The 25699-nt window shown below is 42.4% G+C and overlaps 1 protein-coding gene across 4 annotated transcripts in view; it reads left to right on the forward strand.

The window, feature by feature from the left end:
- The window catches only part of CEMIP (cell migration inducing hyaluronidase 1), a 118549-nt gene that overhangs the window by 70668 nt on the left and 22182 nt on the right, over positions 1 to 25699 (forward strand). For all 4 annotated transcript variants that reach the window (XM_072870606.1, XM_072870609.1, XM_072870605.1 and 1 more), the window contains 10 exons: positions 338 to 408; positions 1136 to 1231; positions 1862 to 1983; positions 4198 to 4339; positions 5159 to 5350; positions 14297 to 14472; positions 15042 to 15251; positions 20844 to 21049; positions 24326 to 24395; positions 25262 to 25390. In XM_072870606.1, the coding sequence (XP_072726707.1) occupies positions 338 to 408; positions 1136 to 1231; positions 1862 to 1983; positions 4198 to 4339; positions 5159 to 5350; positions 14297 to 14472; positions 15042 to 15251; positions 20844 to 21049; positions 24326 to 24395; positions 25262 to 25390 (1414 nt within the window). The remainder of the gene's footprint in view (positions 1 to 337; positions 409 to 1135; positions 1232 to 1861; positions 1984 to 4197; positions 4340 to 5158; positions 5351 to 14296; positions 14473 to 15041; positions 15252 to 20843; positions 21050 to 24325; positions 24396 to 25261; positions 25391 to 25699) is intronic.

The raw sequence follows: 25699 nt of genomic DNA on the forward strand, positions 1-25699 counted from the left end.
ACACAACAAAAGAAAGATTTTCAGGCTCCCCAGGGAGATACCCATGTCCTATGGGTCTGTCACACACAAGCCTCTTTAAACACTCATTTAAAAGAGAAACACACTTGTTATAGGAGTGTATTAAGCAGGGATTTGTCTTTGAACTTCCTTCTCTTTAGATGTATTTACTGAAGAAATATAGAGTGTTAAGATATTTTTAATTTTAACCAAGCTGCCTGTCACACTAATCAGACTGTTTTGAATGTGGTGCCCCTGAGAAATGCAAGAACATTAGGCTATAAAAAATATGCATGACATACATGACATAACTTGATCATTTCTCATTTTCATTTTCCAGGCACCCATGGAGTTTTATTACCATTAAAGGAAATCCCTCCTCTTCTGTTGAAGATCACATTGAATATCAAGGTAATTCATGCACAAAATGCTGGCTTGACATTATCTCTGGAAACTATCGGAATTATGAGATTAATTTGGTCAATGGTGTTTTCACTTGACATGGCATTACATCGAAGCTGGGAGCAATTGATGGTTAGACATGTTTACTTGAATGCTCTCTGTATATATTGCCCTTCCCATTAATGCAGCTGAAGCAGCTGAATGGGGTATAACCTAGGCTATTCAAACCCTGAGATAAAAGGTGCACCAATGTAAATCCATGTAACTCTGTTGAGCTCAGACACTGCCTGTCTTAGACACAAAGCTATGGAACAAACCCAGTTCATACCAGCTGAAAATTTAATCAGTGTATCCTGTATTGGTAGCCTCAAATACTCCTGCAAAACCATTTTCTTGCAAGCTGAAGACTTTTGAGTCTGTGTCTTTTCATGACATTTTCAAGAGCAGCTAACAACATGGCTTGCTACAATGTCAAATAAAAATAGCAATATATTACAAATCATTGAGGGTTTTATGCTCTCTTGATTTTTGAAGATTTTTCCTCTTGATTGTCCAAGCAGTTATAAAAGTGTCTGAAGCCTCATTCCAAGATCAGTAAATTTTTCTGGAAGCTGTGCAGGGCTAATTCTGGATAATGTAGCCAAAATATGCAAACACACACGTGGACCATTACCTTTTCAGTTCTGGCTTTTATCAATTGCATTCCGTGATTTTACCAATGTTTGTTTTTTTACAGGTCACAAAGGGTCAGCTGCGGCCAAAGTATTCAAACTATTCAAAGCTGAGAATGGAGAACATTTTAATGTCTCTTCGAGTAGTGAGTGGGTTCAAGGTAAGAGATCTGTATGCCGTTTAACTCCGTCGTAGACAGCTGACAAATAGGGTGAATCATCCTTTTTATTGCAATACTTTTCCATTTGGGAAGAGTGGACTTGCTAGCTGCTATTTACATCGCTGCTAACCCAAGTAAAGGACACACACAGGTTCTTTCCCCAATTGTCTCCAGGCCTCTCTGAATAACTGGGATCCTTTTTCCTTTACTGGACTGGGTATGAAATTCCATCTCTTATGATCTAAGAGATCACACACAACCTCTTACTTCTTTTGACTGCATAGTCATCATGTCCACGTTTCAGACAACATACAGTAACTGGTTGTAACTTGATCTGAAGATCAGAAAAGGCAGCTAAGGAGGACGCAGATCCAAAATCCATACCTATTAATAATGCTCATACTGCATACTCCAGTTATGTAGCTTTTAATAACTCTGCTCTCCCTTGGCTGGTTACACTTCACAGCATCATTAAGAGTGGCTGACAGACTGGCAGGAAGAGGCAGGAATCAGATCATCAGTGAAGAAACTTGTGAATGATATCTGAGATCATATTATGCTTCATGCATTTTTGCTCCATTCATTAAGCTTGATTTTCAAATTACTTTTCTTGTTTGCACTTGTCTCCAGATGTAGAATGGACAGAGTGGTTTGAGAAGCCTGATAAAGCAAGATCTAAGGACATGGAGAAGCTTTCTGACTTCAAAGCTGCTCATCCTGATAAAATCTGTAGGCAACCCATTGACATTCAGGTAGGCTAGCTTACCACTTGCTTTAGAGGGGCAAGTCCTCTTTGGACTGACATTGAACCCCAAAATAATTGTGCTTGTCAGTAACTTTCATTTCCAAATAAAAGACACCAGTTATTTTACTGCTCTAATTCATAACCAACAAGATCTGGTATCCCATCTTGTATCATTCTGAGACAAAAGTTTATAGAATTGAGCTCCTTTCAGTAAATTCTGGCTTCTGGCATAAAAAAGAGTACAAATGGGGTCATGGACAGCACAGATGCTATCATGAAATATGTGGTTCCTTGCTGGAAGATTAAAAGGAAAAAACACATGAAAATTTCAAAGTTTTTAAATGGTCCTGGAATGCACCCTACCTAAAAAATTAATCACAAAATGTAATGAGACGGTAAAGCTTCCAGCTGTAGTACGTTGGAAAAAGTGTCGGTGAGCTTGCAGCCATTTCTTGGAGTCAATTGTTTTTTCTCTGTGGAAAGAAATTTGAATTCTTTTGGGGGCTAAACATTACAATTATGCCATTGGGCCAGCATGATGAGGAGAAATCATATACCTTTCCTGAGACTGCAAAAGCCTCTTTAAGGCCAAAATAAAAGCAAAAACGAAGTTTTTTCCTTTTTTTTTTTAAAATGTTCACCATATACTTTATATGTCTACCTGGTAAAATAACTACAGCAGAAGCACTGCCTAGCAAAAGACAATAAAATACTTCATATCTGTGGGAGGCTGAATCTAAGATTTCTGCATACTCTGAACCAGTGGAGTTCTCCTTAGTCACAAGAATGCGGCTATTGAAGTGAATGGGAATGCTGACAGTATGAGTGAAAGTTTCCAGGGCTAGATGTTATAAAGAATCTCCTCTTGAACAGAGAGGAAAAAACTGCCCTATAACTTTCTGCCAGGTCTTAGCAAATCCACATTAATTTCTGCTTCCGTATACATATATTAGAAGTGACAACTTAGTTCAAAACTGAGGTCAGATGTTTGTTATGATACAGCTGCTTCTACCATGCGTATTAAAAGAGAAACAAGAAAGATATTCTTCTGTTCAAGAACCAAACCTTTTTTAACCTTCTGTTAAATGACAGTTACTTTTTTTCCCATGTATATTAAAAGCGAAACAACATTTTTCAGTTTATCCTGCAGATCTTAAGGCAAATCCTCAGGTAGTGTAATCTGGTGTTGCTCATTGCCTTTATAAAGTTACACTGATTTATACCAGCTGGCCTGCTCCAGCTATGGTACATGCAAGAAAATTGAAGATATGATGATAATAACAGAAGTGCGGCACAGCCAGCGGCACATTCCTTCAGCTGACAGTGCTAATCCTATACATGGCAGTGGGGTGTATGCATTAATAAGGAAGGTCTGCCTGAGTGAGAGAATCACGATCAGACCCTTCATTGAAAGATGGCTTATCTCCTGGTGCCTTGTTAAAACGCACGTGTTATTTGGATTGCCCAATGCAATGCATCACATTTTTGTGAAAGGGTCAAGAGAATTGCAAGCTATAGAGCTGGACTGTGAAATTTAGCATGACCCTGAGGGGTGACATTGCCCCAGCAGGAACACAGGAGGGGCTACATATTGCACTGCTTCTTGGTATGATACAGCCTTTTTCTCAAGGCAGCTCTACAGGCTGGTACTTGTATGTGAGAAACGGCCACCTGTTCTTGTTCCTTTTGGAGCAATGGATGTTGGAGCAGCTTTGTTTTTTCCTTAGAGAGACTGATGCATGCAAAGAAGAAATAAGACCCGCACCTGTTTCTTCTGCAAACTTCAGACATAGCCTAGCCACAAGCAAAGAAATGAGTGCAGTAAAAAGGCTTGAAACCATGAGTTCATTTGGGTGCAAGCATCTGTGTTCAGTGTTTTCATCTGCCCTCAAACCAATGGCAAGAGAAAATCTAGGGCACCAAGGCAGATGTTAGCGAAGCTCAGAATACTCCTCCCAAAAAAGCACATGGTCTTAATATAGATACAGGAGGAAGGCATGCACCTAGCAATAATCTATGCAGCTGGTGGATAAAATAGCTGTGTCTGAGCACCAGCTGGACCACCTGCTGGATAGTACATGTAACAGTCACCCTGTTTTGTTATACAACTGTTGTGCATCACCCAAAAAAAAGCAAAAGCCTCTTCTGACAGCATCAATGTTTTGGTGAAATCTCTTCAGCTCTAGGTATCACCTGTTTTCTATTTCTGTTCTCATTCCAGGCAATGACGCTTGATGGAGCTAATTTAACAACTGAGGTTTTCTATAAGAGTGGCCACGATTACAGATTTCTGTGCCATGGCAAGGACCAGACGGGTGAGGGCTGCCGGAACTACAGAGTACGGTTCCTGTGTGGCAGATCTGGTATGTGCCCCATGTTTGAAAGCCAGACCAGGGAAAAGCAGAAATACTGCCTTCTGGTGACTAGCTCTTGTTCGGCATAAGAACAACTTGAGTAATTTCCCAAGCTAAAACTTCGACTAGGCTATTGACATGAACGCAGATAACAGGGCTGAAGATTTATCTCAAAAAAATTCCTGAGCACTAACAGAGGCAACAGGGTGGTGTCTCAAAAACCCAGCAAGGCTATGGCAAATACTTGGCAAATCCCTTCCTGTAAATATCTTGTCTTTTGCTAGAGCATTTTGGGACGAGGTAGGATTAGTCAATCACAGTCTGCGAAGACAACAGGTTTTGAAAGTAATACTTTGTTTTGTAGTTATTAATTCCAACACCGCTGTCCCTAACCTGGTCATTAGACAGGACATTAGGATTCTTCGGCGCTCAGCTGTCGGGAAAAGGAGGGTGGAAGACGGTTGTTTTGCTGGAAAAAACAGTCATTAAGTTAAAGACCACTTGGCTGCTGTAAATAACAGTGCCCAGCTCCCACAAGCGCTGCTGCTAAGAGGGTGTGGTGAAAATGAGCCACTAAGAGCTACATTTAAATTTAGTCCTGGGGTTAGTGGAAAATCCACCTGCCTGCAACTAAAGGAAAACACTTTCTTGTTTGCTTGCTTTCCAAGCCAAAGCCAGCAAAAAGCATGTTTGGAAGAGTTAACTATTTTTTGTTGCATGACAAAACCATCATTTTTGGTGGCGTTCCAGGCAAAAAAAGAAAAAAAAAAGCAAGCATTTTCTGATAAGATTAACTGAATTCTCCACCCTTCCATTTTGGCTTTTCAGTGAAACCAAAGCTTACGGTAACCATCGACACCAATGTGAACAGCACGGTCCTGAATCTGGTGGATGACGTGAGCTCATGGAAACCCGGAGACAGGCTGGTGGTTGCAAGCACTGACTACTCCATGTACCAGGCGGAGGAGTTCCAAGTACTGCCATGCAGAGCCTGCAGACCCACCCAGGTCAAGGTAGCAGGTAAAGAGCTTCATCTTGTCATGCTGGTGTTGCGGTACACAAATTCTGTCATTTGCACTGAGATAACTCCAATAAGAATTGCAAAGATTTGAAAGACACCTAAATTTGATGGCTAGTCTTTAGATGCTTTTGGGAAACACACGCCTTCTGTGCTTGAAAGCCTAACTTGAGTCTGGTTCCTTTCTGCCTTCCCTTTTCACAGCTGACTCCATTTTTTTGTCCCAAGCACACTACTGAATGGGTGTATTTATTTAAGAGAAACAAATCCAGGTCATGTATTTGAAATGTTCAGTTTTACATAACTGTATTTGAAAATGTATCACTTCATAGAAAGCAGGAGATGAGCACAGCTGATCTGAAGAGCGAGCTAGGGCAGGATCAGACCATGAGACACTGTAAGGCTATGAAGTAATGTGCAGCTGGCTATCTTCCTAAGAAAGTTATATTTAACAAGAACTGTAATCTTACATTTTAGAAATACTGTTTTGTACTACTGAAGCTACTGTTTCTCTTTTACTGTGTCTCTAGACGGCATTGCTTAGAGGTGATGTATCAACCAGACTTTTCTGGTGTCACGTGGCAAGCGAGTTGTCCTGAGCCACAGCACTGGGGGAGATGGAGTTGGCAGAGTGCTGCCTGAGTTAGTCTGAGCAGGAGGAGCAGGAAGCTTTGCAGAGCCACGGCATTTTTCTCTTGAAGGTGACTAGCTCAAATCCAGAACAAATTGCTTTTGATGAAAAGACATTGCAGACTAATGATTGTAAAGTGGCCTTCAGATACTAACTCCAATTAAGTAGCATAACCATGATGAAGCACAGACTATTACTGATATGAGCATAAAATTGAAATCCAGGGCGGGAGATTTGCATATCCACTTGAGTCTGTGAAGTGGCCTTTTCCTTCTAGAACTAGATTTTGGCACACTGATAAACAGAGCATGGAAATACCACATGAACTGCCTCTTCTGTGACTAGATCAAGAACTTCCAATCGCTACACTTTACAAGAGCAAAAGTTATTTTACAATATAAAAGTATGTAACAGCTGAGGCCCTATTTCAAAGGCAGCATCTGCCTGGTGGCAAATCACGCATGTTACGTTATCTTTTGCTTACACACAGTGGCAACTGCTCTAGGCAGAGATTTTGTCTGCATTTACAGTAAGATCTTTCTGAGAAACCATGAGGACACTTGGAACGTCCAATGCACCAGGGAGTTTGCTCAGTTCTGTGAAATGAACTACTTCACCATTATCTCTGATGCAACATCTTCTGGAAGGTACAAATATACTTCCTTTGGCAACTGCCTCCCCACAGAGATCTAGCCATTCATTGTTGGATGGCCTGAAAGACAGATGTTCATCAAGCCAAGAAAAATGTTATTCACTGTTTCAATGTATCATAGTCTTATGACTTAAAATGACTAGTACTTTCAAAGAAGACACATGTCCAAGTTGAATATTTTTCTTGAGCAACTTTTGAGCTATTGGAAAAACTGTACCAGACTAGTATGATACAAGTCACATCATGAAGATGATCTTGGAAGATCATCAGTAAAAATAAAGATGACATAGGAAAATTTCTCTTAGGCTTCCCATAATCTAATGGATCTGTGAAATTCATGTAATTACATTTATGTTCCACAACAATGGCAACTAAGTTAGTTTAAGGAAATGAATAAAGGGTTAAAAACAACAAAAAAGTTCATGTGAATTTCAAGTAAAGAAGCAATGGAAACACTTGTTAAAGTAATTGTGCTCTTGGTCTCCGATTACTCTTTAGGAGAATTAGGACATTCCTTTTATTACCACAAATGACATGAACACCAGGGCCAAAGTCTGCCCTTACTTATATCCAGGCGACTCCATTGACGTCAATGGGATTTCACTGATTATATAAATCAAGGCAAAATCTGGTCCAGTAATAAAAATCACATCCAACTTTCTTGTAACAAAAGCACATTCACACTAGAAAATAAAATAATCTGCCTGATTCTAAGTTCAGTCTAGATGAAATAAAACCTGGGGAAGGCTGAGATCTCCCCTGTCTTTAGGAGCCAGGATGTCCCTGAGCTGCTCTATGCCCGGCCATGGTGTAACCTCATCCATTGCCCTGTGCCATGACATGCAATTAGCCAGAGTAAGGAGCACTAATGAGCCAGGGCGTGGGTGCTCTCCGTGCCTCCTCCCCTCCACAATGCCTGCAGCCTGCACAGCTCTGCCTGCGCTCTCCCTGCCCTGCCAGGCAGGCGACAGTGCCCCAGTGGAGGGGTTTGAGGTGTGCTCATCGCTGGAGGAGGCCAACGCCACCGTGCTGAGAGCTTGGCTCACGCTGAAACCTGTCTGTGCACGGGCGTGCGTATATAAATCTCCCATGATCAAGCGCTGACTTTGGTGAAACTTGTTGGGAGTCAATTAATTACCTGTGAGACTTCCACCCCACTATTAAATAGGGCTTTATTTGTCCCAGTGGCTCAAACATTGTGGCAAGCAGTGGCCTGGCCTCTAGCCTTAGCACAGGTGCACAGCCTGTGCTTGCGCAGCTGCATTAGGTTCTCAGTAGTGTGCAGAAGATATTTGTCATAAAAGTCTGCCTTTCCCAATGTCAGATATTCAAGATTGCTTTGCTCCTTCTGAAAAAAAGACTTCCACACAGATACATCTATATATGGGGTCTTGGAGGGATGTCATTTGTAGTAAGTGGAATGGCCTAATTTTCCTAAGAGGTTCAGTTTAGCAGCTGAAAACTCCAGAAGTCTGCCCTTTGGAAGACAAATGAGAAAACCATTCCTACCCATGATGGTTTATTTCCCTTTTAATCTTTATTTTTTTCCTTTCCTTTTTTTTTTTTTTTGAAACAAAACCTAAATGTCATGTCCAAACTACTTAAGAGTCTCTTTGTTTAAAAAAAGGCAGAAAACCTCTGCTTTGTGGACAGACAATTTGGTGTGGCAGCCACTTGGCATACCAAGGCTTAATTATAATTGATGCTCTCATCGTTTAATAATATTTTAATAGACATGGTTTAGTGTATTGTGCCAAATAACTCAAACTCATTAGTTAGCTCATGTCCTATTTATATTTGATACTTCCTGCTGAAAACTCATACTTGCTTTACTTGCTAGAAATGGATTGATTAGAGGCTGGTCTTTTCAAAACAGCTTACAAGAGTTAATACTCAATTGCCATCAGGTTTTAGTAGGATTTAGATGTCTAACTGTGGCCTTCTGCAAATCTCAGTGCAGAAAGTGAGGGAAGGCACCCAGGTACTGATCTTGTGCACTCCTTTATTGGAGTAATTACAGTAATGTCAAAACTGCGGCTCCCATGAGTAAGCGTGGTTTGCATGAGGACTCAGCTCTGCAGGTCCTGCTCCTGGTCAAATGGTCGCTCACTTAAATGGAACTTTTTTCTTTACTCGCCTCCTTTGCTTAACTTTTTTTTGCTTGTCATTTTTGTGCCTAGATTATTTTCTCTGTGGGAACAGATTAAAACCGTTTGATCTTCCAACTTCACAAGGTTTGGGGAGGGACAACGGTACAGGGCAGAGGGAGGGAGGAGGAAGGAAGGAAGGAAGGAAGGGTTGTGTTGTTATGATAGAACTGGATAGTAGGAAAGATCAAGTATTTTGTCTAGTTTCCCTGGGAAACAAGTCTTATCTGCATCTTGGTTGCTCTGTATGAAGTTACTACTAAAGCTGATAAGTTTCACCATGGAACAAAAATGATGAAATGCTCTTTTGTGCTCCTATATGCTCTTGATAAAGCATGAAAAAACTATTTGTGCCTGACATAATTACTCCAATTATCCCACATACTGATGAATCTATGATTACAAGCACATGTATCTTAAATCCTGCTTATTGGGTTGCAAATACTAGAGAGATATGGAGTTTACTGTGATCTTGTTCATGCAGAGAACTTTGAATTAAAAATGTAAATACATAGTTGTCTAACAACTTCACAGCCTGTGTCAGCATTCATCTTCTGCTGTAAGAATGGGAGAACTTACTCCACTATCAAATTTTAGAGATTTAGGGGGTTCTGTTTAGAAGTTAGTATAATTTTGTCTGGAACTTGCCAGCTCTTTTTTTAAGGCAAGCCTGGTGCCTGAGGGCTGGGCAGGAAATGTCATGAAACGGCCCTTTTTAACAGTCTTTCAGAGCTCACTCTTCTATCTTTGGGCATTGCCTAGAAGCAGAGTTGAAAGAAAGATACTCAAGTTTACATAGCAGTTCAGAAGCATTGAGTTTGGGCCTGATTTAAGTAAGGATTTGATCTGTTTGTCCACCAGACCTGCTTAATCTTCCCATCGCAGCTGCAAGAACCTACCTGTCAGGATAAGGAGAGGAAAAACCTGGAAGGTCAGAGAGGGAAAACCTAGCATTTACAGTAGTACGTCAGTAGGTTGCCCAGTAGCTGCTGCACAAAGAGGGCATGAGGTGGGACAGGAGTGCGCTTAGGAAAGAGTGCGACACTGCCATTGGGATAAAACACTAACAGACCTCGCAGAGACCTCTCAGTGCTCAGTTAAAGCCAGCATAAGCAGATGCACTGCCCTCAGTCCACGTGAATCCTCCTGTCGCACCTATCTGCAGCAGTAAGATCCACTAATTTCTGCTTGAAACCAAACAGCTACAGAGACTTTGATCCAACACAAGCATTTAAGTACACTTAATATCCGCACGAACTCAAGGGTCTTCACGCTCCTACAATGGAGGGTGTATTTCTGACCTTTGCGGGACACCATGCAGGACCATGAAGGAGAAAAGGGATGAAGTGCTATAATAGGATGAGTTACCCAGCAGGAAACTGTTCCAGGAAGGCTTAGTTAGCTCTGAACTCCTTATAAAGTTTCATCCTTTCTGCTGTATGCCTTTTAATGGAAACTTAATTTTCCATGTAAAAGTTATGAATCAGAGGAAGATTTATTCGTTAAGACATCAGGTTGTACTGCATGACTCAGGAAACTGGTCAGCTCACCCAAACCATGCTGCGCTTCATTACAGGCTTGCGGCTTAGGGGTGCAATAGCAAACCCCATCAAGATAATTCAAAATAATGAGGATTTGACAGGATGCCTATGTGAACATTTGTTGGTTATTAAATATAAGCAATAGGGGCATTACCACCAGTGATGACAAATGTTTGACAAAAATGCTAAACCTGACAGAGTTCTGGGCTGGCATCTCTAATGAGTTGCACTGATTTTTAAAGACACCCTGAAGGATTCACTGTCACTGGATTACATGGGTTGAACAGACAAGTTTGTGTTTAGCATTTCCTTTAAAAACTCTGGTTTAGGAAACATTAAAAGACCATGAGAGAGAAGGTCTTAGTCTTAGAGAGCCCAAAGGAGAACAAAAGACCCTTTAGAGAAAAAAAAATCCAGGAGCATCTTAGCTCCACTTTATCTTCATCAAGCCCAGACCATCAAGTGCCTGTTCCACTTCTGAAAGGGAGATTTACCAGTTTGTGTCATTCAGAGCCAAAGCATTTAGGAATGCATGTGTGTACCTGGGAGGGTTTTCAGAGACAACTGTGTAACTTGCCAGAGCTGAGCACTCTTCCACGTCTGTAGCAGCTGAAATAGTTTTAAAATTCTGCCCTTCCTAGCTTTGATAAGGCCTGAGAGCCAGGTTTTATGGCTAGGTTCAAGTATGGCAGGTTTTCCTGGAGCTTTGTACAGTTTGGAGAGACTCTGCTTTGAATTGCTATGTTTACATAAGCATGCCTTTGATTAGTGGATCATCTATGTTTATCTTAATGCATACTTTCTTTTAATAATTACCTTGTCCTTAGCAACAACTAGTGACTTTAATAGTCATTATCTTGAGTAATAAGCATGGAAATGTGCTCATATTTTGCTGAATCAAGACTTCTACCAGGCAAGCCCACACATTAAAGAAGTTGTTCCCTGTGAATTTACATTTTGGAGTAACTGGAGGTACCAGTATGACAAATAAAGCAGCAAACCCAGGGTGTTTTTCCTAGTCCATCACACAGGCCTGTTGTGGGAAGACGTAATCCATGTCACTGCAAGGCTTTGTTTGGTTTAGATTATAACATGGCACAAGCCTGGCTTGCTGGCGAGGCAACATCTGTCCATGAGGGATGCAGCAAGACCGAGCCCAAAGGAGGAGATGGCGAATCAGTGACCCCTGGGTTTGTTAGCAGTTGGGCAATCACAGGCATTGGCTTTGGTGCTGAAGCAGCAGACACATTCCTCTTACGTTCAAAGCACAGTATTGCCATTGTTAGTATCAAACCACTTCAGTGCCGGTTTGCAAACCTCTGGCTTGGGTTTGCCCATGGTCGGTGCCCAGGGTCTCAGATATTATGGCTGCTCCCTGGGAAGGCTCCACATGCTGGCTGTGAGCAGCAGCCTAACTTCAAATTTGCAGCTCTGCAGAGTGAGATGCTCCCATCCCCATGTGAACTCCCTGAACTCGCCATGGAGCAGCCTCTTACATTGTTTTTTTTTCATGCCCATCACTAAACATGCCCCAGTGGCTCCCTGGAAGTGCCACACGTCTATAAATGCACATGGTAGTGCTCCCAGCCCTGTGGGAAGTGCCTGGTGCCGGTTTCCAGCAGGCATTTACAGCACCTGAGGGCTCCCGTGCCAGGGCCTGTCTCCCATGAGCTGTTTCAGGAGCACAGCCCCATTGCCATGAGGAGCTTGAATTTCTGGCTGCCTTGAGGAGAGGTTTGTTTTTCAAAACTCTGTTAAAGGAGCTATTATTCAAAATCCACTCTTACATTGGAAGGGACTTGCTTTCTATCTATCTCTCCTTTTATCTCCAAACAAGTCAAGTCAGCAAAAGCACAAAGTGAAAAACATGCACCCAAGAAGTTATATTTAGAAACTGGTTAGTCCGTATTTAACATTCCTGTCAGTGCTTACACTATTTTGCATGTCTGGACTGGTGTTAAATTAAATTAAATACATGCAAGCATGACATTTATTATTCTAGAGCTCAGCACATGAATAACAAAACTACCTATCTAATTTCACTGCCACAAATCCTGGAGATGTGGCTTGAAATAGGATGTTCTTATGATTATCTGAACTTCTTCCTGCATTTCAGTAAATCAAGGAAAGGTCAGCTCCGGGGGAAACTGAAAAATAACAGCTTAAAAACAGTTTCATAACGAGAGGCTGTGTTGCTTAGCAGATTCACTCAAGAGTCCAGCACAGAGTATCCTTGTGTGGAGGACACTCACTGCAGCAGCTTTTTAAATGTATGTGAATAAGGGGAGCAAAGCTGCTTTTTGGATGGGCTGTGTCTGGTTGTGGCCACACACCTGATGAGGTTTGCTGGCTTCGGGGAAACAACACGGGGAAGCCCAGGACTTTTTTAGGGAGTCAATTGCAAACGTGGGCAAGGTGCAGACCCACAGCCCCTTGCAGCCCCTTGTTTCTGGGGCTGAGCACGGAGCTCGGAGGAGCCTCGTCTTCCCAATGCAGACCTCGGTAAAAGCAGCCACGTGTCCTGCCGTCACCACTCCTCTAGTTAACAGAGACTGTTTTTTCACGTGATCACAGTATTTTGAAGCTGGAGGTGCTGAGGCAGAGGGCACACGTAGAGGTGTGAACCCCATCTCACAACACAGCAGTCTCCGAGCAAGGCAGAGCACTCACCCTTCCCACATCCCAATATAACCATCAAACTACACTGCTCGCAGCTCCAGGAGAAAGAGGGAGTGAATGATGTTTGCTTATCTTTGTTATAAAATTAAAGCATCATGTTTTGGTTAAAAACAAGACTGTTTCAATGTTCAAAATCCTCCCCTCGACTTGGCACCTCTGCTTAAGCATAAAGTGCTTCTCAGCGATAGCCAGGCTTCAGGCTTGCCATTTGTTTCTAATTACTGCTTTGAACGATTCCACTGAAATTAAATACACGCAAGTGTAGCATTCCTTAAAGTTCAGTGTTTACTTAAAGAGTTTATTACTTATTTTTCCTGGAATAATACAGAATGTAGTGAGTAAGATGAACCTTCTCCCAACTGCATTCTCTGCAGAAAGCCACAGAAGGAAGGAGGGAGTATGAATATGTTTGAATGAAATTACAGCAAAGAGATTATTTTGCTTTCTAGACATCCACACTGCCTGGACTTCACCCCTTTCTGGTCCAGCCAGGGAAGGCTTTCTGTGCTTTTAACCCCTCCATGGAGCCAGGTGTGTGTGTGGAGGAGGTTATGAGCAATATGGCTTGGCAAAGGGAGATGTGGCATGGGATAGATGGAAGATCCCATCAACTCCGACTACACCAGGGCAGAGGGAAGCGTTGAGAGCAAGTTGGAGACATGCGGGCGGATCTAAAATTGAGAGGTTTGAGAGGGCAGACAGCGGGAGGTTTTGCAGCCCACAAGCTGGAGGAGGGGTTGCAATTGTCCCAGGCCACAATTTCCACCAGGCTTTCTGCCCAGTCCTCTCCTTGCTTAGATTAACAGCCATGGCGTTAGCAGGATCAGACTGATGCTCTCCCGTGAGTAGTGCTGTGGGATCCCAGCAGCTCCCAGTGTCTCACTATAGGAAATGCTGTGCTAACCTTGGGGATTTAGACTTCTCAGTAGCTACATCATCAGTTTTCTTGGCCTTTGATGTTCATACATGGCTGAGTGTAATCCAAAGTAAAAAGATCTTGAATGATTGCAGTCCCTTTTCAAGGTATGAAATGTGTTTTGTCTAACAGACTGTTGGTTTAACTCCCTGGCTAAATGAAGCAACTTAAGACCAAAAATCCCACTTCCTCTGTTGTAAATATCTCAGCAAGACCTTGGGTGACACCTGTGCTCCAGCCTTCTCTCCTTTGAGGAGTCAGCCAACAGTTTTTGCTGACTCAATTACTCCTTTCATTATCACGCCAGCCCCTCCACAGGAAGCACAAGGGGAAACCAGCAATGTTGGCAGAGTAACCCTGAAACTGGATCTTGTTCCTTTAGGGAAGGCAACATACCTCCACATTGGCGAAGTCATTGATGGCGTCGACATGCGGGCAGAAGTGGGGCTGCTGAGCCGCAACGTTGTGGTGATGGGCGAGATGGAGGGGCAGTGCTATGAGTACAGCAGCAAGTTATGCTCCTTCTTTGATTTCGACACCTTTGGGGGACATATCAAGGTAGGGCTGGAGCCCTCTCCTTGCACTTTCCTCCTCCCAGCCACACCTTCACATACCAAGGAAGCCAGGACGCAGGAAGGGAAAAATCCTTCATGTCAGCCACTGAGCAAACAGCCTCTCCCCACCGTACAGCAGATCCACCCCGCTGCTGCTGCCTGTCCTTTGGCTTTGAAGTGTGCCTCATGCCCCTGCAGTCATTGCTCAGCCAGCCAGGCTGGTGCTCAACCCACCGGAGATACAGTCTCCACATCCCCACCCCAGTTTTCCCCAGATTCTGGTGGTGCTTAGCCCGGGGAGTTCGATTTGAGCCCAGCTGACTGAAACTCATGGAAAACGTTAAATGCGAATTGTTTTCCTTCTAAAATTAACATAATGTAGCCATGGCAGCAGTGGTGGGATCAAAAATCAACTACGGTCCCCTTAGCCACCATGACCCTCTTTCCCTCACCCTGCAGCCATACACTCCCTTCCACAAGGTAAATATTTCTAGCAGATACAGTGCAACCCTTCCTATTCCTATTCCTCAACAGTCTTTTATGTTTCTTGACTGATGTTCTGTTGTTCTCCAGATTGGTCTTGATTTTAAGGCTACCCATATTGAAGGCCTAGAACTGAAATACATGGGCCAGCAGACAATGGGACATTACCCGATTCATTTCCATATGGCTGGAGATGTGGATGAGAAAGGAGGCTACAACCCTCCCACATACGTGAAGGATGTCTCCATCCACCATACCTTCTCCCGCTGTGTCACAGTCCATGGATCCAATGGTTTACTGGTAAGAAGCACCAATGTCTACTTTAGAGATCAAGGCACCAGTCAAAAAATTTCCTCATAGCATGAATACAGCTTAATTATTGCAAGACGATGTGTTTTATTGTTAGAGGTAGTGTCTGACTCCTCCCGCCATGGATATATATTCCAGGCGTATTTCAACCTGCATTAAAAAGGAGGAGACCAATGTAGGCTGTGCATGACTCAGAGCAGGCAGAGCTTTTGTCTGTGTGCAGCAATGTCTGCAGACCAGCCCATCTCTAATGAGTAGTTGGATCTATCTATAGACAGAGACCTTGCTATTTAAAGAGGATAATCAGAAGGTTTAAGTGTACTTCATCTTTCCTGTAATAAAGATTTGTGTTTGCAATGCCATTCACAACATTAAGCGCTCACAAAGCTCTGATTTGTCAGAGTTGCCCTCCAAAACAAGAAATCCTTTAGGATAAATCTGTAAAATGACCTATGCTTACCAGACAATTTACAGCACACCAGAAATGGTAAGAACACGTTCAGATTCTCCCCAGATGTAGGGGTGCCGCCTTCTTTGGAGTAAGGATGCAGAGGGAAAACAACGCATCCTGGAGACTGGCACATAACCCCAAAAGGCTTTCCTCACTCTTATCCCACCTCTGATGGCTTCTTCTTACCCATATTCAGGAAGTGTGCAGAAATCTATCCCAAAAACAGAGCTGCTAAAGGTGTGAAATAAACATCAGGTTTGACTAGACAACTTTTCCCCAAGTATCAGCTCAAATACAAAGTCTTAAAATGATAAGATTTCTGTAGGCAAAGGGCTCTCACCTATTCAGTGAGACGGCAGTGTATTCCAAAAGGAAAAAAGTGTATCAGAGCCCTGAAGAGGAGCATTTGTACAGTCAAGAGCCCTGCTACCATATATAACAGAGTTTTAAGAGAAGACATATCATTGGCAGTTGTAACCTGGATGGTCACTGTGCATTAGGAGTTCATATCCATACCACTGTTTTAAAGTTACCATACCATCTCATAGTGAGAGAATCTCACCTGTGAGAATCTATTTTCCTTGAACTTATTTGGGGAATAGCATTTGCTTTCAACACCTAGCTAAGACATGATTTTTGCCCTTCACTTGCTGATGATTGCTTCCTCCTTTACTGACTCTAGCACATGGAGGGCTTCGTCTTACAGTCTTCCTTTTGGCAAGAACTGCAGGCTACAACCTCTAAAAGTGGCAACATCAGAAGGGAAAGTCACAGGCGTAATTAAAATGCACAGAAGTTGAAGAGAGGGCATTGAAATTGCAGCTCCAGCAGCAGAGTAGCTTTTATCTGCTATTTATGAATCCGAGGTTTAGATTTTGACCTCTATCTTTCTAAGTTTATAACATGATCCTAAAAACCTACCAAGTGAACACAGCTTCTGAAGAAAAAAGGCATTCTACTGTATAAATTATATAAGGCATTCAGGGTCATATGGCATCTTCCCAATTTGAAATCGCCAGTACAGGGGCTCAGTGTACGATTAACGCGCAGAGTGGAAGGGCAGTGCTGCAGGATTCATTTGTCACACCGTCACGGGCTGTTACCAATGGCACCATAAACAGTCTCTGGCTGCACTGAGGTTGCACAGCTGTTGAGGAGCTGCAGGTGAGCTGAAGCCCTGCTTCTGGATTTAATGTGAGATCTTCATTCCCTATTGATTAATACTTGCCAAACCAAATAGCCAGAGCCTGGCATTTTTTTTATCAGTCAGATGGATGGGTTCGTATAGAGCATTTGGAAATAGTTCTGTCTCTTGTGCTTTCTCCAAGTGACAGCTGTGCCATGGGGGATCTATGGCATAGGGATCCATGTGCTCAGGGTTTTCCAGCCAAGATGGCATGATGGAATTTAGACAGGCTGATGTAGCTGATGAAAGCAGTTTGATTCTCTTACTGTTACTCAACAGCCACAATTCCCTAAATGACTGTGCTTCGCCTCCATGACAAGGCACCCAAGAGAAATCTTAGAATTTAGGACATATAATCTGAAACATTAGTCAAGAATTTAGTCTCTGTTGACTATATATAAATGTGTGAGTACTAAACTCTACTCATAATACTTAACCTGTTTATTTTAACCGTATAATTAGTGCTGATAGCCGAAAAGAAAGCCCCAGTGAAATAAAGCAATCTGACCAAGTTTGTTCAGTTGCGTCACAGAAGACATGCTCCAAAGGTTGCATCACTTAAACGTTGTTTCATTGCTCTGTGATAGACATCTGTAGTCAAGCAGCTCCATGCCATGATTCGTCAGGTGAACCCACCACAATCTCATCTGCTTTCTGACTCTATTTTCCTTCCTTTCCTCTTCCTTCTTCCCCAGATATATTCACAAACACCCACATAGGTGTCTGATGAGTACAATGGTTATTCTATACATTTCCTAGTTGCCTATTATCTTCTTACTTGGGCAACACTACCTGTTTCTACATGCATGAACACCAGTTGTGCAAACAGTGATGAGCTCCATCTTTCCCCAGGTAACACTGATTCCCTCTGAGATCAAGTAGATCCAAAGCATACTTTGCTGAGGGAAAACTTGCCTTGATGATGTGCACAAACAACAGTTTGGAAATAGCCATACAAAAAATCTAGCTGGGCTATTAAACCTCAGCATGGCACAGCACTTAATGATGTCCTTAACATTAGGCCATTGATTTCAAAGGGGCTTCTTGCATGACTATGGTTGAGTATCTGTGCAAATGGTTTAACAAGTGGGAGAGGGGGATCAGTTATTTTTAACTGTCATTAAAGCAGGCTGGTAATTTACATACAGACTTTCCTGCTTGTTTTGCTATCACTTTTCTCATGTCACTTCAGAGATATTCATATGGAAAACACTAAGAGTGTCCAATTATTCCTGACGACAGAAATGTTTTTCTGTGGGTCTGCACAGTGTGCTAAAAGTCACTATCTCAACAGTATCTCAATTTCATTGATGGGCTATTCTGCACTTGTCTACAAGTTCATATTCACTGGAAGGCGCAGAGGGTCCTTCTGGAAACAAATCTGTCGAAATTCTTTTCTCACAATAATTGTTGTTTGAAAATGCAATAATTACCCAATGTTATCTTTAGTAGATTGGCCATAAAACCATCTAGTTACACCACTGCAATCCCAGGGATGAAACTTTGCTCCCTTTCCCACTCTCTCCGCTGGATCCCAGTGTGCAAGCTAAAATAGAAACAGCCATTGAGCAGGGAAATTAAATGGAGGGCAATAAACATTCTGGCAGAATCCAGGGGAGAGCTGTACTTATGGAATAAGAGGTTGTGCTATCTAACTGCTTCAGTGGTATCTGCTTTTAGTAATCCAGCTATACTACACAGCAGTTGTTTTGCCATGAAGGGCATTATCTGGCCATAAATTACTCATGGTTAAGGTAAGATTATAGACTATTAGGAAGGCTTTAATCAAATAAAAAAATAAATCAATTGGAAAAGTGATTTTGGAACAAGAATCTCATTTGCTATCCAAGCATTTCAGTACTGGGCTTGAGCATGAAAACATGCACAGGCAACTAAGTCAGAGCTGACTGAGAGATGAGGTATGGGGAAAGTATTTAATCAAACAGAGGGTGACAAATACATTAGGGACCAGGTCCCTGGCTGATAACTCCGTGTTGTTCTGTGGGCTTTCACGGATGAGTTAGGGGAACAATGGGCATTTGCTGGCTCTGAGCCCCTCTGCCAGTGAGCACTCCTCTCTCTGCTTCACTCTGCTCCTGCCATATCAGGAGATGTGTTCCCTTGCAATGTTACTCCCCATGCACAGAGGTGGGCTTTGCCCCAGCTATGGTCGGGTCACTACAGGTTTTCATGTCCCAGTCCTAGTGCTGTGCTGTGCTGGCTGGAAAGATATATGGTCATACAAAGGGGCTAACGTTTCTCTAAGGAAATCTTTTCCATCACCTAAACATTGCAGAACCATTACTTATGTGTCTTTCCAACATTACTGTTGTGTGAGAGAAAGCTAATAGGTTTCAGTGGCAGTTTCTGTGCAATTCTGACATCTCTGTGGTTAAAAGACTTCCTCTACATTTTGGACAACTTCTTCTGAAGATAGGTCACTCTCCTGAAATGTTCTATCCTGTAAACCTTTACAATTACAAGGCTGGGACAGCTCATTTTTCCAAGGAGAAACAGTTCAGTCTACTGCACACATTTTACACCTAAATAAAGAAGCCTCGACCTTGCAAAAGCTATCGTCTAATTCGATCGGGGAAGTTAGCAGTAAATTTTGGTGAGGTAGCTTAAAGGAATGCACCACTTCACAGGTCATTTTAGCTGGGTTTAGTTTACTGTGATGACTTGTGTTCTGAGATTTGAGTATTTACACTGGAGCATGGATGATATATAATAGATGTGCGTGCAGATGCAAGCATGTAATTGGCAAGATTTGGCAAGCAAAGTGTTCTTTCTTATGTGAAAACATATTTGTAATCGTTTCAACACTAGTCCTGGCATTTTATTTGAAATTGGTGCTCCTGGCCTTGAGAATGAGGCATAAAGATGACAGAGGAGTCTCAGGCCTGTTTACAAAAGTAATTCAGGCTCTTGAGCACGCAGGTCCTTCAATGACACCATACAGAATAGGTCTTCTATCCAATTTAATATTTTCTTTTGCCCCTTGGCAATTGCTGTTTCATCAGACGCATTTGTAGGAACACACTGGTGTCAGGCTAAGCTTTGCCAGGAAGGTTTCCTAAGTTGCAGGTGGTTGATGGATGATGGCTGATGTGAAGAGCAGGAGAGAGCCCAGGAGAACCAGCACTTCACCTGGCCAATGGAGACCTGAAATTAATTTTCCATATCCCAGACATATCCACTAACAACTGACTTGTTGGACATGGTGTGTCTGAAGGTTGTTGTTTCCCAGCCAGTCCTAGCCTTAGGCTTCAAATTCACATATCTGCTCCTGAAATTGTTTTCTCAGATCTTTCAGTGGGGTGATGGGTATTGTTCTGTCCAACACAATGGTGTCCTGATGTTAACAACATTCAAACCAAAACCAGAACAGCACTGATTAACACCAGCTGATTTGTCTCAGGGTCAAGTAAAGCTTCTGTCAACAACTTGGAAAAAAGGATCGGGTCAAACCTAAAACAAGCCAGCCTGTCTGGAAAACAACTTGCTGCCTCTCTGATAGCCTGAAAAAATATTTTTTCAGCTCAGCTGCATTTTTCAGATGCATTTTATGTAGCTGCTCATGTAACTCCACATGCAGATGAATGAGCCCAGATAGGATTTGAACATCTAACATCTTCCATTCATACCCCATCCCGTGTTTTTTCCAGCCTCATGCTAAAACAGTCTCTGATTTCACAGGCAGGCAAAAGAATGCAATGAACATTTCCTAGGGGATGACAAATTTTAATTAAATTTAAGTGTTGGAGTTATTGCTTAGACTATAAGCTCTTAAGAGCAGAGAGTGATCTTGCTTTTGGTTTTGCTTATACACCCTGAGTTCAAGAGGGTACTAAGGTTCCTGTGTGCCATTGCTGTAAAGTTTCTTCTTATTATGCAGTAGCTGAAGCATGCAACCTGCACACTGACCTTTGTTTTGTACATGCAGGTGAAGGATGTTGTGGGTTATGATGCACTGGGCCATTGCTTCTTTACGGAGGATGGACCAGAAGAACGCAACACATTTGATCACTGCCTTGGACTGCTTGTTAAACCTAGCACTCTGCTCCCCTCCGACCGAGACAGCAGGATGTGCAAGCTGATCACGGAGGGTGCTTACCCAGGGTACATCCCTAAACCCAGGCAGGACTGTAGGTGAGTGGGAGCCTTCCTTTTCTTCTTTCTTTTCATTGCAGGACTTAGCCATTAAAGATAGCATCACATGTATATGATTATGTAGTCATCTGTAGACATCTGCACTGCATGCCCCAAAGGCTGGGAGAACAGGGTCCTCGGGATCTTTATACTTGCGCTATTCAGATGCCTACACACCTAGGGTGTAATTTTCATTTTTAGCATAAAGTCAGTTGAGATGGTTGTTGCCTCAGGTATTGAAAATCTCTCTTTCTTTTGGAGTCTTGACCCCAATGGCTCAGCAAAAAGTTGCTGAGTTCAGAATGGGCTGGGTTCTGACACTCGTGCTCATGTCAAATGGTAGCTGATTTTGAAAATACTCCCATTAATTCAGAAGTCATTATTTGTGAAGAACGGATACTGTTTAATGATACAGCATTGGCATTATGTATTCATTTGGCACAGTCTACCCAAACTGTGGAGTGAAACCAAAATAATATAATAAATGCAGTTTAGCACAGAATTGGAACTTGACAATAAAAGATCAAAGACTGTATATGCCCACTGGATCTCTAATAGTCTGTCTATACATGAGGTCATGAAAATGTTTCCATGAGAACTTCTCAAAACTTCTATTTGCCACAAACACTGTATTAAACTTGAAAAATGCCAAATGCCTTTCATCTCTCTTTTTGCAAGATCCTTTCCTCTAAGTGTCCTTGCAGATCTGCCAAGTGAGGTTTTGATGAGGATTATAGAAGCATTTGCAATAAGAAGGGATTTTACAAGTTCTTTTTGCCACTCTGTTGCCTTGTAGAAAAAAATTCAGGTGAAGTATAGAAGAAAGACAACCAGCTTGACTGCACAGTTAAGCACCAGAATTTTTTCTTAGAGGAATTCATGGGTTCTTCATTAGCAGTAATTTTTAAGCACAGATTAGAGAAATGCCAGTCACAAATACTGCAGTTGTAGTTAACCCTGTCATAAGGCAGGGTATGGACTCACTGAGCTCCTGAATGCCATTCTAGCCCTCCTTTCCATGATTTTCCAGCTCTTTTTCTGCCCCAAAATCAAGGTGCATGACCTAGGAATATGACTTCATTGCTAAATACTGGCTGTTCAGGGAACCTACTCATTTTGATGCATATCAGGTAGCTAATTATCTTTATTTTTCTTCCCCCATCCCTCCAACTCTTCTTGAAAGAGTACTAAACTCTTAAAGTAAAACCTGTGTGCTTAGCAGCGAGGCAAGCAGATCCCCAGCTGTAGTCCAGGGAGCAGAGCAAGTGGTCTGGAGAAGATCTGTGGAACTATGTTGTTTTCAGAGTGTTTTCCATTAAAAGCTGGACATCAAACTTGCCTTTGAGAATTTAAAATTGATGGTGGATCATCTTGAGGACAAGACCCCTGTGCAACAGAATGGGAGGTCTTCCACGGTGAAGATTTGTCTTGAGACCACAGAGCATTGGTGCTGTGTTGAAGCTGCTGGGAGACAGGAACACTTCTGCCTGTAGGCCAGATTTTTCTCCAGGATTTTATTCTGCTGTAGTTGGAGGGTGGAAAAAAATCTACACTAAAAAACCCCCCTAAATTTCCAACCCACAAAAAGTCAATGAGAAAGTCTCTGGAGCCAGACTTCCATCCTGAAAATGAGACAGAAGCTGATTGATGCCTAACAGCTAAAAATCTTCAGGGGATTTCTTTTATTTGGAAGTACTCTCAATCTGCTGAGACTGTATCAGTATCACCCATTCTGTCCTCAGAACAAACTGGGGTTTTGTCCAAAGAAACATATTTTTAGCTTTTTACTTTGGCAAGGGAAATAGATTAATTCATGCAATGCTCTTTTTCACATCTGTGTTTGTTTATAAATTACACTTAATGTCTCCATTCATAAAATAAGAGTTAATCAGCCATTGTGCTCATTTTCCACTGATAATCCATTTATAGTCAGAGGGACATATTTTGGGTCATTTAGAATACTCTTACATGAAAAAGCACTAGGAAGGATAGGCAGACATCTAATGAAAAGGTCCTACTGTACTTTGATCTGCAATGTCTTCCCTTATAAAAGAATTCAAGGTCTGATCAGAAAAATAGCTTGTTTTGCACTGGGCTCATGCAGCCTGCCAAGTGCATGAGTACACTAACACTATCCCTGGGGCAGCAGCCAAGGCACCCAGTGCAGGGACAAGGGATGAGCACTGGCTGCAGCTCCGTTGGCTTGGAAGAGGCAGGCAGGCAGCCGCTGCCAGAAATTAAGATAATAGGATTGTGTCAAATGACACAGTAACCTGCCCAATCCACAAGGCTCTGAGGAACAGGATCGGGCTGAAAGACAGGTCACTGTGGAAATATAATGTCCTTGCCCTTGCCTACGCAGCAGGAGGTAGTCTATAAATAATCTCAAATTGTTTCTTTCCAGGCCAGTCCCATGCCCAAAATAGAAACATTTTGCTGTGTTTTCATGATAAAGTCACACAAATGGAACTTCATTTTAGGCCAGCAAAATCAGTTGGCCTAAAGCCCCTGTGAAGTCCTTCATAGCAAGATTAAAATAGACATAAGGGTTCCATAGGTTCATCCCCTGCAGGAGGGCGAATCTCACCCAGCATATTTAGGGAGCCAGTCTGCTGGTTGTAAGTGCTGGTTGTTTTCCTCCCAAAGTTCATGTGCCTGTTGGTTAATGAATCCTGTATGTCACAGGATGGACAGTGGTGGATTGATCTTTCCTTCTTGATGGGAATCTTTCAATTAAGAGTCTTTTGTATGCATTAGACAAATGGAGTCCTTTTGTCCCAAAAGAAATGCATAGGAGGGTGGGAGCAAATAAAGTTAATGAATCACAGAAGCTCTTGGAAAAGGCAGGTACTGGGGTATGCTTGGAAAACCCGTAAGAGGCAATTTGTTGAGTCCCTTGATTAAATGAGTGTCTAATGAACCTGAGGGCTTATGTGGGGGCAAAGTTCTTTTCTGTGACTTGTACAACAACATATTTACCTTATCATAAAACATGACTGACATCCGACAGCTTCATAGCAGGCTTAGAATTGCAGTCAAAATTCCTCATTTAATACTCGGGGTTTTAAAAGATAAGGCCATGCTCTCTGTCAAACCGCAGAGGACACATGTGGTATGAGAAGAGAAAGAAAAAAAAAACATTCCCTTTGCCCCCTAGGCAGGACCCCTTATCTGGGGAATTATCAGCCCTGCCTGTACTGGCGGGAGTTGATCGGTGACTCTGGTGTGTGCTTGAAGTGTCATTTTCATGTTATTCTTTGTTTTCCTGACCTGCAGCGCCGTATCCACCTTCTGGATAGCCAACCCACACAACAACCTTATAAACTGTGCAGCTGCGGGATCTGAAGTGAGTGCAGAAGTTTCTTATTTGGTAACAACTCAGACCAGTTACAGCCTTGCAAGGCTGAGGCTCTTGCTGGAATAAAACCTGCTTCTGTTACTCAGGCATTTTTGAAACTGCTAGATCGAGACATATATTAATGTGGCTAGTGCTGCCAATAAAAAATAATGCTTTTCCTTTTGCTCCACACTTCTTGTCATTTGCTGTTTCTAGAGCTGGATGGCTTTAACAAAAATTCCCAGCCTTTGCACGTTGTGCAGCCTGAATAAATTAAATAAATGTGACTGAGGAGTCCCAGTGAAGTCTTTGGCAATGATTCTGTTGATTGCAGTACAGTAATGGTGCTCTGAAATTTCAATCAGCACTAATGCTAATTCCACAGGAATTCTTGGTCACATCAGGAGCCTTTATTTTCCTGCTAAGACAAATAAACGAGCAAACCAAGCCTTAACCAAAGAGATGTGGTCTTCAGAGCTTCCAAATCTGAATACCTAGATTCAGGCTCCTAGATACATTTTTAGGCAACTAAATAAAAATGATCTGATTTTTAAGATCCAAGCATGCAGTGATAGGAGGACATCAGTATGTGTGTGTGTGTGTGCGTGTTATGGATTTCAAAAGTCTTGCTTATAGCTTCAGTATAGATGTCAAAGCTTAACTTAAGACACCTTGAAGATGCAGGAGTGTGAATGTGAATGTATATGTGTGTTAAACTCTTTGCTGCATATAGTTATACAGGTCAATGCTGCTAGCTGTGATTTGTCCTGAAATCTTCTGGCTTACATCTTGTGGTTTTAATGATAAATCCTTGGGCTAATGTAGACCAGCAAAGAAGTTCAAGCAAAGTCTCAAATGTCCATTCTCTTTCCCAGGAAACAGGTTTTTGGTTTGTTCTGCACCACGTGCCGACAGGGCCCTCGGCGGGCATGTATTCCCCTGGCTACTCAGAGCACATGCCGATGGGGAAATTCTCCAACAACCGTGCGCATTCCAACTACCGGGTGAGTCTGCGCTCAATGGGAACGCTGCCCTCGAAAAAAACATCATCTTCTCGCTCCAGCTGTTTGGGTCTGCAAGCTATTAATGCCTGTGCTTTCTGTTTCACTAAAAGTTACTGCAAGCTTGTTTGTGTCTGCAGATAAAGCAGTTTGCGTGCTGGCATGGGAGCTCTCAGAGTCAGCCAGCACCTGCTTCACTTGGCTCTTGGGCATTCAGAGAGGCTCTTCCCTCTGCTCAGGCTGCTTCTCTGCTTCTGCACTCCTAAAATAGTGCCTCCAGGAGCATCTATTGGCAGTTTGTCTAATTATAGA

The sequence above is a fragment of the Ciconia boyciana genome, chromosome 8 (assembly GCF_034638445.1).
Source record: "Ciconia boyciana chromosome 8, ASM3463844v1, whole genome shotgun sequence".
NCBI lineage: Eukaryota > Metazoa > Chordata > Aves > Ciconiiformes > Ciconiidae > Ciconia > Ciconia boyciana.